This window comes from Canis aureus, chromosome X (assembly GCF_053574225.1).
Source record: "Canis aureus isolate CA01 chromosome X, VMU_Caureus_v.1.0, whole genome shotgun sequence".
In the NCBI taxonomy this organism is placed as follows: domain Eukaryota; kingdom Metazoa; phylum Chordata; class Mammalia; order Carnivora; family Canidae; genus Canis; species Canis aureus.
Window position 1 is genome coordinate 57,962,234 of NC_135649.1, and position 17,881 is coordinate 57,980,114.

Below are 17,881 nucleotides of genomic sequence, written 5' to 3' on the forward strand. Positions count from 1 at the left end.
ACAACTACAGTTCTTTCACCAAAAAGTAATATGATTAATCCATTAATAAATTAATTATAGCCTTTATATATAAACATATACACCACTTTTCAAAACATAACTTTTATAAGCACTTAATATGTAATCATAGATTTAACAATTGTTCTTATGTTCATTTCTTTTTGCCTCTGTAAATAATGCAAACATAATAATCTTGTACATTTTTTTGTCTACAAATCTGAGGTATGTTTAGACTCCTAGAATAGAAATTACTGGTTCCAAACTATATGGTATTTGATACAGATACTTGACATGGATCATTAAGTTGCCTTTAAAAAGTATCAGCAACATATGAGAATGGCCATCTTATACCCCTATCCATTCCCTTGTATGGATTATTTTGATTTAGAAATTATTTTCAGTGTCAAGAGTGATAAATGACAATCCGTGTTATTAAAGTTGCTATTTCTTTGTAATTGGATTTTAATTTCTTTTCATGTTGGGTATATTTGGCTACTAGGAAAACAAAATTTCTTAATATAGCTTTCCTGTGGAGTTTAGAATGCAGCAAATACACATTATGGCTAGCTGCTTATGGCAGTTGTTAAAATCACTCTTTAGTCAAGACCTAAGATGAGTATTCTCAATATAGAATTGACTTCCAAGAAATAATAAATCTTGATTTGTTTAAAATAAAAAATTATTATTACAATTTCAATATTATTATAACATAGAAACAATAACTTCAGTCTGTGGCTAGCTTGTTTTTGTGGTTACCACACTACATTTTGCAGTACTAAATAGATGTTCTCTCTCAAGTAAGATTGATGAAGAAAAACATGTTTTTATCTAGCTGTAGTATAGGGTACCACTGATGGTTTTATGGTAAGTTATTAAACTTTTCTCTTTAATTGTGATTGAAAGACCTCTCTCCAGTTTTTGAATTGAAGATTGGATCAGTATTTATAATGTAGTTTTATAAAAATAGTCCCACAAACTAAAACATTCTGATATTTTGTTTGCTACTTTATGCCATCGCTTAAAAAACCTGTCACTTAAACATTGCATTTAAAATGTAACAGTGGAGGGAGGGGCAAGATAGCTGAAGAGTAGGGTGCCCAAGTCACGTGTCCCCACAAAATTACCTAGATAACCTTCAAATCATCCTGAAAATCTACGAAATCGGCCTGAGATTTAAAGATAGAACAGCTGGAATGCTATAGTGAGAAGAGTTCGCGCTTCTATCAAGGTAGGAAGACGGGGAAAAAGAAATAAAGAAACAAAAGGCATCCAAGGGGGAGGGGCCCCGCGAGGAGCCGGGCTGAGGCCGGGGCAAGTGCCCCCAGGACAGAAAAGCCCCGTCCTGGAGAAGCAGGAGCTTCACCAATCTTCCCGGCGGAAAGGGGCTCGCAGGGAGTTAGAGCAGGACCCCAGGAGGGCAGGGATGCCTTCGGGCTACCTGGGACACTAACAGACACCTGCGTGCCCAGGAGAGTGTGCTGAGCTCTCTAAAGGGCTGCAACGCGTGCACGGCTGGACCCGGGAGCAGCTCGGAGGGGCTCGAGCGGTGGCTCTGAGGAGAGGGGGCTGCCCGGCTGGGAGCGCGAATCCAACAGCGCAGGCCCGGAAGCACAGGGTGCTGGGGACACAGCCCAGAATCCGTCCTCCCCCCGGGACAGGCAGAGGCTGGGAGGGCCCAGGACAGCAAGGACGCTCCTGCCCAGAGCTGAGCAGATCAGCGGCCCGCCCCGGAGCCTCCAGGCCCTGCAGGCTGAGAGCTCCATAGTTACTGCAGGAGCTGAATCCAGGGCTCCAGAGCTGGCCGAGGTCACTGTGGTTGTTCCTCCTGGGGCTCATGGGGTAAACAACCCCCACTGAGCCCTGCACCAGGCAAGGGGCAGAGCAGCTCCTCCAAGTGCTAACACGTGAAAATCAGCACAACAGGCCCCTCCCCCAGAAGACCAGCTAGAGGGACAAGTTCCAGGAGAAGTCAAGGGACTTAAAGTATACAGAAACAGAAGATACTTACTTCCCCATGTTTTTTTTTTTTTCTTTTTGATTTGTTTGCTTCCCCCACCCTTTCTTCTTTATCTTTTTCTTCACTTTTTTTCTTTTTTCTTCCTTTTTTTCTTTTTTCTTTTTCTCTTTTCTTTCCTTCTTTCTCTCCTCTCTTTTTCTCCTTTTCCCAATACAACTTGTTTTTGGCCACTCTGCACTGAGCAAAATGACTAGAAGGAAAACCGAACCTCAAAAGAAAGAATCAGAAACAGTCCTCTCTTCCAGAGAGTTACAAAATTTGGATTACACTTCAATGACAGAAAGCCAATTCAGAAGCCCTGTTATGAAGCTACTGGTGGCTCTAGAAAAAAGCATAAAGGACTCAAGAGATTTCATGACTGCAGAATTTAGATCTAACCAGGCAGAAATTAAAAATCAATTGAATGAGATGCAATCCAAACTAGAAGTTCTAAAGACGACGGTTAACGAGGTGGAAGAACGAGTGAGTGACATAGAAGACAAGTTGATGGCAAAGAGGGAAACTGAGGAAAAAAGAGTCAAACAATTAAAAGACCATGAAGATAGATTAAGGGAAATAAACGACAGCCTGAGGAAGAAAAACCTACATTTAATTGGGGTTCCTGAGGGCGCCGAAAGGGCCAGAGGTCCAGAATATGTATTTGAACAAATCATAGCTGAAAACTTTCCTAATCTGGGAAGGGAAACAGGCATTCAGACCAGGAAATAGAGATTACAGTGGAACAATCCACAAAATCAAGGACTGAATAGATAACATGATGACAATAAACTCATATCTTTCAATAGTAACACTGAACGTGAACGGGCTTAATGACCCCATCAAAAGGCGCAGGGTGTCAGACTGGATAAAAAAAGCAGGACCCATCTATTTGCTGTCTACAAGAGACTCATTTTAGACAGAAGGACACCTACAGCCTGAAAGTAGGAGGTTGGAGAACCATTTAACATTCAAATGGTCCTCAAAAGAAAGCAGGGGTAGCCATCCTTATATCAGATAAACTAAAATTTACCCTGAAGACTGTAGTGAGAGATGAAGAGGGACACTATATCATACTTCAAGGATCTATCCAACAAGAGGACTTAACAATCCTCAATGTATATGCCCCGAATGTGGGAGCTGCCAAATATACCAATTAATAACCAAAGTTAAGAGATACTTAGATAATAATACACTTATACTTGCTGACTTGAATCTAGCGCTTTCTACACTCGATAGATCTTCTAAGCACAACATCTCCAACGAAACGAGAGCTTTAAATGATACACTGGACCAGATGGATTTCACAGATATCTACAGAACTTTACATCCAAACTCAACTGAATACACATTCTTCTCAAGTGCACATGGAACTTTCTCCAGAATAGACCACACACTGGGTTACAAATCGGGTCTGAACCGATACCAAAAGTTTGGGATCGTCCCCTGCATATTCTCAGACCATAACGCCTTGAAATTAGAACTAAATCACAACAAAAAGTTTGGAAGGACTTCAAACACGAGGAGGTTAAGGACCATCCTGCTAAAAGATGAAAGGGTCAACCAGGAAATTAAGGAAGAATTAAAAAGATTCATGGAAACTAATGAGAATGAACATATAACTGTTCAAAATCTTTGGGATGCAGCAAAAGCAGTCCTGAGGGGGAAATACATCGCAACACAGGCATCCATCCAAAAACTGGAAAGAACTCAAATACAAAAGCTAACCTTACACCTAAAGGAGCTAGAGAAAAACAGCAAATAGATCCTACACCTAGGAGAAGAAGTGAGTTAGTAAAGATTTGAGCAGAACTCAACGCAATCGAGACCAGAAGAACTGTGGAACAGATCAACAAACCAGGAATTGGTTCTTTGAAAGAATTAATAAGATAGATAAACCATTAGGCAGCCTTTTTTAAAATTTTTATTTATTTATGATAGTCACAGAGAGAAAGAGAGAGAGAGGAAGAGACATAGGCAGAGGGAGAAACAGGCTCCAGGCACCGGGAGCCCGACGTGGGATTCGATCCCGGGTCTCCAGGATCGCCCCCTGGGCCAAAGGCAGGCGCCAAACCGCTGTGCCACCCAGGGATCCCCATTAGGCAGCCGTATTAAAAAAAAGAGAGAGAGAAGACTCAAATTAATAAAATCATGAATGAGAAAGGAGAGATCTCTACCAAAACCAAGGAAATACAAATGAAAAACATATTATGAACAGCTATATGCCAATCAATTAGGCAATCTAGAAGAAATGGACGTATTTCTGGAAAGCCACAAACTACCAAACCTGGAACAGGAAGAAATAGAAAACCTGAACAGGCCAATAACCAGGGAGGAAATTGAAGCAGTCATCAAAAACCTCCCAAGACACAAGAGTCCAGGGCCAGATGGCTTCCCAGGGGAATTCTATCAAACGTTTAAAGAAGATACCATACCTATTCTACTAAAGCTGTTTGGAAATATAGAAAGAGATGGAGTCCAACCAAACTTGTCCTATGAGGCCAGCATCACCTTAATTATAAAACCAGACAAAGACCCCACCAAGAAGAAGAATTATAGACCAATATCCCTGATGAACATGGATGCAAAAATTCTCAACAAGATACTAGCCAATAGGACCCAAGAGTACATTAAGAAAAATATTCTACATGACCAAGTAGGATTTATTCCCGGGACACAAGGCTGGTTCAACACTCGTAAAACAATCAATGTGATTTATCATATCAGCAAGAGAAAAACCAAGAACCATAGGATGCTCTCATTAGATGCAGAGAAAGCATTTGACAAAATACAGCATCCATTCCTGATCAAAACTCTTCAGAGCGTAGGGATAGAGGGAACATTCCTCGACATCTTAAAAGCCATCTATGAAAAGCCCACAGCAAATATCATTCTCAATGGGGAAGCACTGGGAGCCTTTCCCCTAAGATCAGGAACAAGACAGGGATGTCCACTCTCACCACTGCTATTCAACATAGTACTGGAAGTCCTAGCCTCAGCAATCAGACAACAAAAAAGACATTAAACGCATTCAAATTGGCAAAGAAGAAGTCAAACTCTCCCCCTTCGCCAATGACATGATACTCTACCTAGAAAACCCAAAAGCCTTTACCCCAAGATTGCTAGAACTCATACAGCAATTTGGCAGCATGGCAGGATACAAAATCAATGCCCAGAAGTCAGTGGCATTTCTATACACTAACAATGAGACTGAAGAAAGAGAAATTAAGGAGTCAATCCAATTGATGATTGTACCCAAAAGCATAAGATACCTAGGAATAAAACTAACCAAAGAGGTAAATGATCTATACCCTAAAATCTATAGAACACTTCTGAAAGAAACTGAGGAAGACACAAAGAGATGGAAAAATATATCATGCTCATGGTTTAGAAGAATTAATATTGTGAAAATGTCAATGTTACCCAGGGAAATTTATACGTTTAATGCAATCCCTATCAAAATACCATGGACTTTCTTCAGAGAGTTAGAACAAATTATTTTAAGATTTGTGTGGAATCAGAAAAGACCCCGAATAGCCAGGGGAATTTTAAAAAAGAAAAACACACTGGGGGCATCACAATGCCAGATTTCAGGTTGTACTACAAAGCTGTGGTCATCAAGACAGTGTGGTACTGGCACAAAAACAGACACATAGATCAATGGAACACAATAGAGAATCCAGAATTGGACCCTCAACTTTATAGTCAACTAATATTCGATAAAGGAGCAAAGACTATCCACTGGAAGATAGACAGTCTCTTCAATAAATGGTGCTGGGAAAATTGGACATCCACATGCAGAAGAATGAAACTAGATCACTGTCTTTCACCATACACAAAAATAAACTCAAAATGGATGAAAGATCTAAATGTGAGACAAGATTCCATCAAAATCCTAGAGGAGAACACAGGCAACACCCTTTTTGAACTCGGCCACAGTAACTTCTTGCAAGATACATCCACGAAGGCAAAATAAACAAAAGTAAAAATGAACTATTGGGACTTCATCAAGATAAGAAGCTTTTGCACAGCAAAGGATACAGTCAACAAAACTAAAAGACAACCTACAGAATGGGAGAAGATATTTGCAAATGAAGTATCAGTTAAAGGGCTAGTTTCCAAGATCTATAAAGAACTTATTAAACTCAACAGCAAAGAAACAAACAATCCAATCATGAAATGGGCAAAAGACATGAACAGAAATCTCACAGAGGAAGACATAGACATGGCCAACATGCACATGAGAAAATGCTCTGCATCACTTGCCATCAGGGAAATACAAATCAAAACCACAATGAGATACCACCTGACACCAGTGAGAATGGGGAAAATTAACAAGGCAGGAAACCACAATGTTGGAGTGGATGCGGAGAAAAGGGAACCTTCTTACACTGTTGGTGGGAATGTGCACCTGTGCAGTCACTCTGGAAACTGTGTGGAGGTTCCTCAAAGAGTTAAAAATAGACCTGCCCTATGACCCAGCAATTGCTCTGCTGGGGATTTACCCCAAAGATTCAGATGCAATGAAACACCGGGACACCTGCACCCCGATGTTTATAGCAGCAATGTCCACAATAGCCAAACTGTGGAAGGAGCCTCGGTGTCCATCGAAAGATGAATGGATAAAGAAGATGTGGTTTATGTATACAATGGAATATTACTCAGCCATTAGAAATGACAAATACCCACCATTTGCTTCAAGATGGATGGAACTGGAGGGTATTATGCTGAGTGAAATAAGTCAATCGGAGAAGGACAAACATTATATGTTCTCATTCATTTGGGGGATATAAATAATAGTGAAAGGGAATATAAGGGAAGCGAGAAGAAATGTGTGGGAAATATCAGAAAGGGAGACAGAACACGAAGACTCTTAACTCTGGGAAACACACTAGGGGTGGTGAAAGGGGAGGAGGGCGGTGGTGGGGGTGAATGGGTGATGGGCACTCAGGGGGGCACTTGACAGGATGAGCACTGGGTGTTATTCTGTATGTTGTCAAATTGATCACCAATAAAAATAAATTTATTTTTAAAAAGTAATAAAATAAAATGTAACAGTGGAACAATGTGTTTGGTTTTCCAGATAACAAAATTACCTCTGAATTTCAACTGCATCTAAGCTATATCACATGCACAATAATTTAGCATCTTTTCCTGAGTAGAACAATAGGATCTTTGCATCAGGCATCAACTAAATAATACTTGCACTTTTGGCATACATAGTTGGTGATTTGTTTAGCAGTTTTCTGCAAATAAACAATTTTCATGCATTCAGTCAGCCTTTTTTAAAGATTTTATTTATTTATTCATGAAGGCACAGAGAGAGGCAGACATATAGAGGGAGAAGCATGCTCCTCACAGGGAGCCGAATGTGGTACTCAATCCTCGACCCTGGGATCATACCCTGAGCAGAAGGCAGAGGCTCAATCGCTGAGCTACCCAAGCATCCCCAGCCTGTTTTAGCATGTATGAGTGTATGTATGAGTGCTATCATATTTTGTTGGAATATCTTGATAAAGTAGTTCCGAAATCTCTTACATGTCATAAAATCTGTCTTTGGCTGAAGGATGACCAGACTATTATATTCCCACTTAAAGACAGTTATTCTCTGAATTATGTTTAGCTATGTTTACTTTCTATGCATAGAACTAATAGAACATACCTGAAATTTCTAAATTACTTATCGCCTTCATTATGTTTCTTCCTTTGTCAATAAGAGTTGCATAGCAGTTGTTAAAGATGGATTTTTTGTTCTAGAAGTATTTTTCCAATCAGATACACTTTATTGTTTTCTGTGAGACCGAGACAAGTAGGCGAGTAAAGCAGAAAAAGTTAAAATAATCAGTTTACTCTGCTGTCATACTTAAAAAAATTTCTGTCTAAATAAATCTCTGATGTACAGGATGCAGAAGTAACATAGTTAATAATATCACTTACTCTTTCATGCCCTGCAGATTATAATTCATGAAAAAGTTTTTTAGAAACATACTTTCTGAAAAGAATTTTTGCTTGGGATTCACAGTTTTTGCAAATTTAATATACCTTTTGAGTTCAACTATTAAAACGTAATCTAACAATTATTTCAACCACATTTTTGTCTAAATTTTTGGTGTCATTAACACAAGTCTATGAGGGATTGTCTTCCTAAAGAATTCTTGTAAAATGTTGTTTTGAGTTTGGGCAGTCACTCTAACCCTTCATTTTCTTCATATCCTTTATATACCTCATTACGTTTAGGCTGAATATGTTTATTATGAATGTCGTATATTTTGAAGTTTTTCCTTCCCTTAAAATTTTGGTTTAGCAAAATTGACATTCTGCTATTAATTCACCTTCAAGTGATGTGACAAATTTCCAAATAACTTTTTCTTAAAAATATCATGGCTTAAATGGAATTAAATATTATTCCTAATAGTTATTTTATATCATGCATTTTAATTCACTAAATAAATGTTTTGGAGACAAAAAATAGTATGACTCATTTTTTTAAAAGATTTTTTAAAATTAATTATTTATTTTAGAGAGTGAGAATGGGAGGAGGAGCAGAGGGAGAGGGAGAGAATCTCAAGCAGACTCTGCCCTGAGCATACAGCCTAATGTGGAACTCAGTCTCATGACTCTGAGATCATGACCTGAGCCAAAACTAAGAGTTGATCCTTAATTGTCTGAGCCACCCAAATTCCCCTCATTCTTTACTCTTAAGTTTATTTCTTCAGGATAGGGAGTCCTGAGAGGACAAGATTTACATATGTAAAATAATATGAAAACAATTTAAGAAAATTGAGCACAGAGAGGTAAGTTGAATTAGCTTGTTGGCTGGTGTACTTTCAATTTTCATGGTGATATTCAATCTTGAGATGGTGTTCAAAGTTTGGGTAAGATTTGGATACATAGCAAGAAGCAGACAGTATTCCAAGCAGTGAAAAATATGAGTAAAGACTAGATACAGGAATAACATGATGTGTGCCCAGGGCAGTGAAATCTACTATGATTGAACAGAGAAAATGTTGGGAAATAAAAACTGGTATTATATTGATGCTAGCATTTGAAGGTTTTATATTGAATATACACAACTTAATAATTCTATGACATTTTAACATATTGTATGATGATATTGACTTTGCCAGTTTATCTGCTCATGCCTTTACACAGGAGACTTTACTCTTTTTAGGAGGCAATCATTACTTCTCTAAGAAACCAACTTCAGAGGGTATATGAACAAGATAACATTGTGGTAGATTCATCAAGACTTTCAAAAATGTGAAAAAAAAATATATATCTTAATGAAAACATGATAATACTATACTGCACTTTGAATATGGCCTTTTCTATTTATCTGTATTTTATTTTTTTAAGATTTATTTATTTTAGGGAAAGAGAGAGCACAAGTGGGAGGGGCAGAGGGAGGAGAGAGAATCTCAAGCAGATTCTGTGCTGAGTGTAGAGCCCAATGTGGGGTTCAGTCTAATGACCCTGAGATCATGACGTGAGCTGAAACTAAGATTTGGGTGTTTAACATACTGTGACACACAAGCACCCCAGTATATCTGTTTTATAAATGACTTAGCACAGACATGGTTATGAAATCTCATCTTTGCTTACTTTGCAATCTTTGTAAATCTTCCATTTGCCTCAGCATCCATGATTTTTTAGCATCTGCATTCAGAGGACAGGTTGAAAAGGAAGTATGAGTGCTCAAATTTGAAGTCCATTTATCATAATAAATGCATTTATAGGACACCTTTGGTCCCACATGCAATAACAAAGGTAGCATGGAATGCAATCTAAGTTATTAGCCTCTAGGTAGTGTTGTTTTGGAGATGGAAGGCAAGGTGTCAACATTTTTGAAATGACAGGTACCAAAATATATGAAGGCAATAGAATAGGTCTTATTTAGGACACTGTTGATAGTAATTTGTGTTTAGGATTTCAAATGTCTTTGAAGTCTATGAATTTTCTACATTTCGCCCTTAGCTACTCTTTTCCATGTCAGATTGACTAGATATTCAGTCCGAATAATAACTGGAGGGAATATAAGAAGAAATACATAAAAACGTATTGAATTGAGAAAGCAAATTTAATCTAACTTTAAGATATGCCAATAAATTAAGCTACCTTTCACCGAGAAGATGCAAGTCCAAATAAAATTAATTTTTTAAATTAATTATTTTATAATTCAAATAATTCACATGCTCTTTTCCAACAGGGAACAGAAGAGTAAGCCATGTGGTGATAATAGGCAATTTAGAGATTTGTTTTACTGTTTTATTTAAGCATGTATGTCAAGAATTTTTATATAAATCATTCAAGTTTTGCATTCATTGGGTCACTTAGATTAGTGAAATAAAATTGAAAATGTCATTGCAATGTTGATTTTCCTTTAAATTCATCTCATATTGTAAAATGTGTACCTCAGATGTAAAGAAAATTTAGTGGGCTGATTCATGTGATGACTTTGTAATGAGTTAATTGTATTAATAAGTTACATAACTTTCTCAAAATATTTATTAACTTAGAAATACTTAATGTTGTTTATAATTGTGCTTGATGCTTTCTTCAGGTGATAATTCAAGATGATGGCCCTGAAAAGTTGGACCCCAAATATTTTGGAGAGTTGCTTGCTGATCTAAGCCGTAAAAATACAGATCTATATTACTGCTTATTAGAACATTTGCAGAGAATTGGAGGAAGGTACTGTAAATATCATTTTTACCTCAATGTTGTAGCTACCAAACATTTGATGATACTTTGGTATTTTTTAAATATAGTTTATTTTTTAGAGCAGTTTTAGGTTCACAGCAAAACTCTAGTACTTTTTTTTAGGGTTTTAAGTAGTTTTTACACCCAAAAGGGGGCTCAGACTCATAACCCAAGATCAAGAGTTGCATGCTCCATCAAATTGAGCCTGCCAGGTACTCCAAAACTCTAGCACTTTTAGTGGATAAACAGGGTAACTATATGAGCAAATGTTTCATTTTAAGAGTTAATATACTTCATGAAAATCATCAAAAGAGATCACACAAGTCCTTTTAAGATTAGTAAAGAATTCTGTGAACCTTCTTTTCTAACATACTTTGATGGCAAATGCAACCTCTTGGATAAGGAGTTCAAAAAATGCATGGTATACTATAACTTGTTGTAAAATATTATAGTGATAATACAAGATACAATTCCACTGTCAATACACTGCTATTCATCTTCTATTGATTTGTGCTCAATGTACAAAGGCCAGAATTTAATATACATTTAGTGTTATAATAAATGTTACATATTATTTTAATATATATTACATATAACATATTAAACATAAATTATATAAGCATCTGTAAATTAGTGCAAATGCAAATATGTATATTTTATAATTATGTACTAAATAATATGTATTTAAATATATATACAGAAATAATTTATCAACTATTCATGCATAGATGAGAGCATATTATGTCATGAAATGAATTCCATAAGCTACATCCCAAAAGTTATGGTCATAACAGCTACTAAGTACTAGAAATGGATTAAACATTTTTGAGTACACTTTTACCTATAAACTATGACTCAGCTTTTTGACAAAGCCTCCCTTAGATATTTAGTTTGGTCAAGTATTCCTCTTCTGTGCATTCATCATGGCCTGTGAATATTTCTATCAAAGTATCACATTGTAAAATCAAGAACATATAGAGACTTAGGATTAAGTACTCTGATTCAGATCCAGAGTTCATATCCTGGGCTTATGTTTTGGCTTTTGTAACATACTTGATGTTTAATGTCAGGCAATTTGTTTGATTTCTCTGTACCTAAGTTTCTTCATCTGTTAAATAGGAATTATAATAACAATACTTATCTCTTAGGTTTGTTATAAGCCAAAATGATTTAAGACATACATTTACAAACAGCATCAACATCATGTGAGAATTTAGAAATAGCACCACAGAATCAGAAACTCAGGGAGTAGGGGCCAGCAACAAAACCTCCAGAGGATTCTGGTATATGCTCAAGTTTGAGAATAACTTACCTAGGCCACAAAGTAAAAAAATCTGGGATTAGTACCCAAGTTCTGAAAACCTTTTCTCCTTAGGCAGATCACTTGACCTTTTAGTATTAGACATATATCTCCAAATTATTTAAGATATTGCAGGCAAATTGAAGAAATCATCAATTTTTTAAATCATCAAATTTGAAAAGTTCACAGTATTTAGACTGGTTTGACATTGTTCAAATTTTGTCTTGGAACAATTATTGTTTATATGAAGCAAGATGGTATTTGTGTTTTGTATTGCCCCCAAATGGTTCAGAACACATGGATTTGACAAAGTTGCTACTCAAAAAAGGGTTATAGAATGAGAGCTAAATATATTCCAAATGTATTAGTTTCATACTAATTAGATGTAGACAAAGTAACTGAGCAAAGGAAGTTATGTTATTTCATGATGATTATCCTAGGAAAGGTGTAATCAGTGGTTTTGGAACAACTTTTTCATTGAAGGGTTTTGATAAATTTACATGAATGATTTAAATGTGTGTTTAAGCAATACAAAGCCTTGAATTTAATTCCTAGAGTACCTAAAATACCACATACACAAAAGAAATAGAAAAGTTGTATCTCCACATTAGTAAACACTCCACAGTGGAAAGGGTCTTATAAAATTTTGGCGATTAAGACTTTCTGTTAGAAGGTCATCAATTTCCTTCTTTTTATTTCTTCCCTCTTTTCTACTTTTCATTCTTTATTTTGTTTTTGTTTTTCCTTATTATATTCCTTTCTTCCTAGGGGTTGAGATGACATCCCAGTGTTTTAAATAATATTTTAAAGTTTTTATTTTGTTTTATTTTATTTTATTTTACATACAAAGTAATATTAGTTTCAGGTGTACAATATAATGATTCAACACTTCCATACACTTCCATACAACACTGGTGTTCATCATAACAATTAGACTCATTAATCCCTATCACCTATTTAACCCATTGCCCCACAACCTCCCCTCTGGTAACCATCAGTTTGTTCTCTATAATTAAGAGTCTGTTTCTTGGTTTCTTTCTCTCTCTCTCTCTCTCTTTTTTCCTCTATGCTCATTTGTTGTTTCTTAAATTCCATGTATGAATGAAATCATATGGTATTTGTCTTTCTCTGACTGACTTATTCTCTTAGCATAATAACCTCTAGCTCCACCAATGTCATTGCAAAGGGCAAGACTTCATTCTCTTTGGGTCTGAGTAATATTCCATTATATATATATATATATATATATATATATATATATATATATATATATATATCCCCCCATGCTTCTTTATCCATTCATCACTTGATGGACACTTGGGCTGTTTCCATAGTTTGGCTATTGTAAATAATGCTTCTGCAAACAAAGGGTGCATGTATGCCTTTGAATCAGTATGTTTGTATTCTTTGGGTAAATACCTAGTTATGCAATTGCTGGATCCTAGAGGAGCTCAATTTTTAACTTTTTAAGGAACATCAGTACTGCTTTCCAGAGTGGCTGCACCAGTTTGCATTCCCAACAATACTAAAAGAGTGTTCCCCTTTCTCCACACTCTTATCAACAAGTGTTGTTTCTTGTGTTGTTGATTTTAGCCATTCTGACAGGAGTGAGGTAATATCTCATTGTTGTTTTGATTTGTATTTCCCCAATGACCAGTGATGCTAAGCATCTTTTCATGTGTTGTTGGCTGTCTCTGTTTTGGGAAAATGTCTAGTCATGTCTTCCACCCATTTTTATTTCTTTTTTCATTTTATTAAATCTTAGTTAACAAACAATGCAATATTGGTTTCAGGAGTAGAATTCAGTGATTCATCACTTACATACAACACACAGTACTCATCACTAAAAGCGCCCTCATTAATACCCTTCACCTTATCTAGCCCATCCCAAACCCACCTCCCTCAATCAACCCTCAGTTAGTTACATCTTTAGGAGCCTTTTGTGGTTTGTTTCCCTCTCTCTTTTTGCCCTTCTCCCATATTTTCATCTGTATTGTATCCTAAATTCCACAGATGAGTGAAATCATATGGTATTTTTCTTTATCTGACTTATTTCCCTTAGTATAATATATTCCAGCTTTAATCCATTTTGGATTTCTTTTTGTGTTTGTTGTAAGAAAGTAGTCCAATTTCATTCTTTTGTATGTTGCTGTCCAGTTTGCCCAACACAATTTTTTGAAGAGACAGTCATTTTTTATCATTGGATATTCTTTCCTGCCTTGTCAAAGATTAGTTAACCATATAGTTATGGGTTCATATCTGGATTCTCTATTCAGTTATATTGATCTATTTGTATATTTTTGGGCCAGTACCATACTATTTTCATCACCACAGCTTTGTAATATAACCTGAAGTCCAGAACAGTGATGTCTCCAGCTTTTCTTTTCTTTTTGAAGATGGCTTTGGCTATTCAGGATCTTTCTGTTTCCATACAAATTTTGGTATTGTTTGTTCCAGCTCTGTAAAAAGTGTTGATGGAGTTTTGATAGGTATTGCATTGAATATGTAGATTGCTTAGACAGCTTAATAATATTCAGTCTTCCAATCCATGACAATGGAATGTCTTTCCATTTCTTTGTGCTGTCTTCAATTTCTTTCATCAGTGTTTTACAGTTTTCAGAATCTAGGTCTTTAACATCCATCCTTGGTTAGATACTTACTGTTTTCAGTGCAATTATACGTGGGATTGATTCCTTGATTTGTCCTTTTTTTCAATTTTTACTATTTATTTATTTATTTTGTATATTTTTTATTGGAGTTCGATTTGCTTGATTTGTCTTTGGGTTGCTTTGTTATTGGTGTATAGAAATGCAACAGATTTCTGAATGATGACTTTGTGTCCTGCAAGTTTACTGAATTCCTGTATCAGTTCTAGGAGATTTTGGTGCGATCTTTTGGGTTTTCTACATATTGTATTATGTCATCTGCAAATAGTAAGTTTGACTTCTTCCATGCTGATTTGGAAGGTTTTATTTATTTTTTCTCGTGTGATTGTGGAGGCTAGGATGTCCAGTACTATGTTAAATAAGAGCAGTGAGAGTGGACATCGCTTTCTTGTTCCTGACCTTAGGGAAAATGCTGTTTTTCCCCATTGAGGATTTTAGCTGTGTGGATTTTTCATATATGACCTTTATTACATTGGAGGTTATGTTCCCTCTAAACTTTGTTGAAGGTTTTTATCATGAATGCATGTTTTACTTTGTCAGATGCTTTCTTTGCATATATTGGAATAATCATATGATTCTTATCCTTTCTTTTATTAACATAGCCTATCATGTTGATTGATTTGTGAATATTGAACTACCCTTGCAATCCAGGAATAAATCACACTTGATTATGGTGAATGAGTTTTTAAATGTATTGTTGGATTTGGTTTCCTAGTATTTTATTGAGAATTCTTGTATCCATGCTTATCAGTGATACTGGCCTGTGTTTCTCTTTTTTGTGGAGTCTTTGTCTGGTTTTGATATCAGGGTACTGCTGGCCTCACAGAGTGAATTTACACATTTTATTTTCTTTTATATTTCATGTAATATTTTGAGAGGAATAAGTAATAGCTCTTCTTTAAATGGTTGGTAGAATTTTCCTGTGAAGCCATCTGGCCCTGTACTTTTGTTTTTTGGGAGTTTTTTGCTTTTTGATTAAATTTCTTTGCTGGTTATTGGTATACTCAAGTTTTCTATTTATATTTCTATTGCTTCCTGTTTCAGTTTTGGGAATTTATCTTTCTAGGAATTTATTCATTTCTTCCAGGTTGTCCAATTTGTTGGCATATAGCTTTTAATATTCTCTTATAATTGCTTGTGTTACTGTGTTCTGTGTTGTCAGTTTTTATTTCTCCTATCTTACTTAAGATTTTATTTATTAGGATGCTTTCTTTTTTCTTTTTGATAATTCTTTTTTTTTTTTTATTGGTGTTCAATTTACTAACATACAGAATAACACCCAGTGCCCGTCACCCATTCACTCCCACCCCCCGCCCTCCTCCCCTTCTACCACCCCTAGTTCGTTTCCCAGAGTTAGCAGTCTTTACGTTCTGTCTCCGTTTCTGATAATTCTGACTAGAAATTTATCAATTTTATTAATTTTTTTGAAGAACCATCTCCTGGTTTCATTGATCTTTTCTATTTTTGTTTCTATATTATTTATTTCTGCTCTAATCTTTATTATCTCCTTCCTTTTTATATAGCTCCTTTAGGTGTAAGGTTAGGTTTCTTATTTGAGATTGTTCTTGCTTCTTGAAGTAGGCCTGTGTTGATATATATTTCCCTCTTAAGTTCACTTTTGCTACATCCCAAAGGTTTTGGATAATTTTGTTTTCATTTTCATTTGTTTTTATGTATTTTTTTATTTCTTCTTTGATTTCTTGTTTGTATGATTCATTGTTTAGTAGAATGTTGCTTAAGCTCCATGTATTTGTGGTTTTTCCAAGTTTTTTTCTTGTGGTTGATATCTTTTTCATAGTGTTGTGGTCAGAAAAGTTGCATGGTATAATTTCAGTCTTTATGTGTTTGCTGAGGCCTGTCCTGTGACCTAATATGTGATCTATTCTGGAGAATGTCCTATGTGCACTTGAAAAGAATATGTATTCTCCTGTTTTAGGATGGAATGTTCTAAATATATCTGTTAAGTCCGCTGGGTCCAGTGTGTCATTCAAAGCCATTGTTTCTTTGTTGATTTTTTGTTTGGATTATCTGTCCATTGATGTAAGTGGGTTGTTAAAGTTCCCTACTATTATTGTATTATTATCCATTAGCTCCTTTATGTTTGTCATATCTGTTTTACATACTTAGGTGCTCCCATGTTGGGTGCATAAATATTTAAGTTATTATATCTACTTGTTGGATTTTTCCCATTATGATTATATAATGCCCTTCTTTGTCTCTTGTTACAGTCTTTGTTTTAAATTCTGGTTTGTGTGATAGAAGTATTGCTCCTCGGGGTTTCTTTAGACATCCCTTTGCCTGATAAATGTTTTTCCATCTCTTCACTTTCAATCTGCAGGTGTCTTTAGGTCTAAAATGCATCTTTTGCAAGCAGCATATAGATAGGTCTTATTTTTTAATCTCTTCTGACACCCTATATCTTCTGGTTGACACATTTAGTCCATTTACATTCAGAATAATTATTGGTTTGTGTGCATTTATTACTTTTTTGGTCATTGTTTCTCAGATTTTCTCTGATTCTTTCTTGTCTTTGTCACTGCTGGTCTCTCTTTTGCATTCAAAGAGTCTCCTTGAATATTTCCTGTAGACCTGGTTTAGTGGTTATGAACTCCTTTAGTTTTTGTTTGAGAAAGTATCTCTCCTATTCTGCATGTTAGTCTTGCTGGATAGAGTATTCTTGACTATAGATTTTTCTCATTCAACACTTTGAATATATCATGCCACTCCTTTCTGGCCTGCCGAGGTTCTGTTGAGAAATCTGCAGTTGGACTTACTAGTCTTCCCTTATAAATTAAGGACTTCTGTTTTGCTACTTTTAAGATTTTTTCTTTTTCACTATACTTTGCAAATTTAATTATAATATGTATTTTTGTTGGCCTGCTTTTCATGATTTTGATAAGAGTTCTCTGCCTCCTGGATCTGGACATCTGTCTCCTTTCCCAGATTAAGAAAGTTTTCAGCTATTATTTCTTCAACTAAATTTTCTGCCCCCTTTTCTCTCTTTTTTGTTTGAAAATGACGAAATGATGCAGTCATTGAGTTTCCTAAATCTATTCTTATATTCCATTAATTCTTCTTTCTCTCTTTTTTACCAGCTTCATTATTTTCCATTATTTTATCTTCTGGGTCACTAAATCATTCCTCTGCTTCTTCAAGCCTGCTGTTGATTGCATCAAGCTTGTTTCCAATCTCATTTATTGTATTATTCATCTCTGACTGACT

The 17,881-nt window shown here is 35.8% G+C and overlaps 1 protein-coding gene across 4 annotated transcripts in view; it reads left to right on the forward strand.

Moving 5' to 3' along the window:
- Nucleotides 1-17,881, forward strand: part of POF1B (POF1B actin binding protein) — a 108,300-nt gene that overhangs the window by 60,480 nt on the left and 29,939 nt on the right. For all 4 annotated transcript variants that reach the window (XM_077889714.1, XM_077889717.1, XM_077889715.1 and 1 more), the window contains one exon: nucleotides 10,554-10,684. In XM_077889714.1, the coding sequence (XP_077745840.1) occupies nucleotides 10,554-10,684 (131 nt within the window). The remainder of the gene's footprint in view (nucleotides 1-10,553; nucleotides 10,685-17,881) is intronic.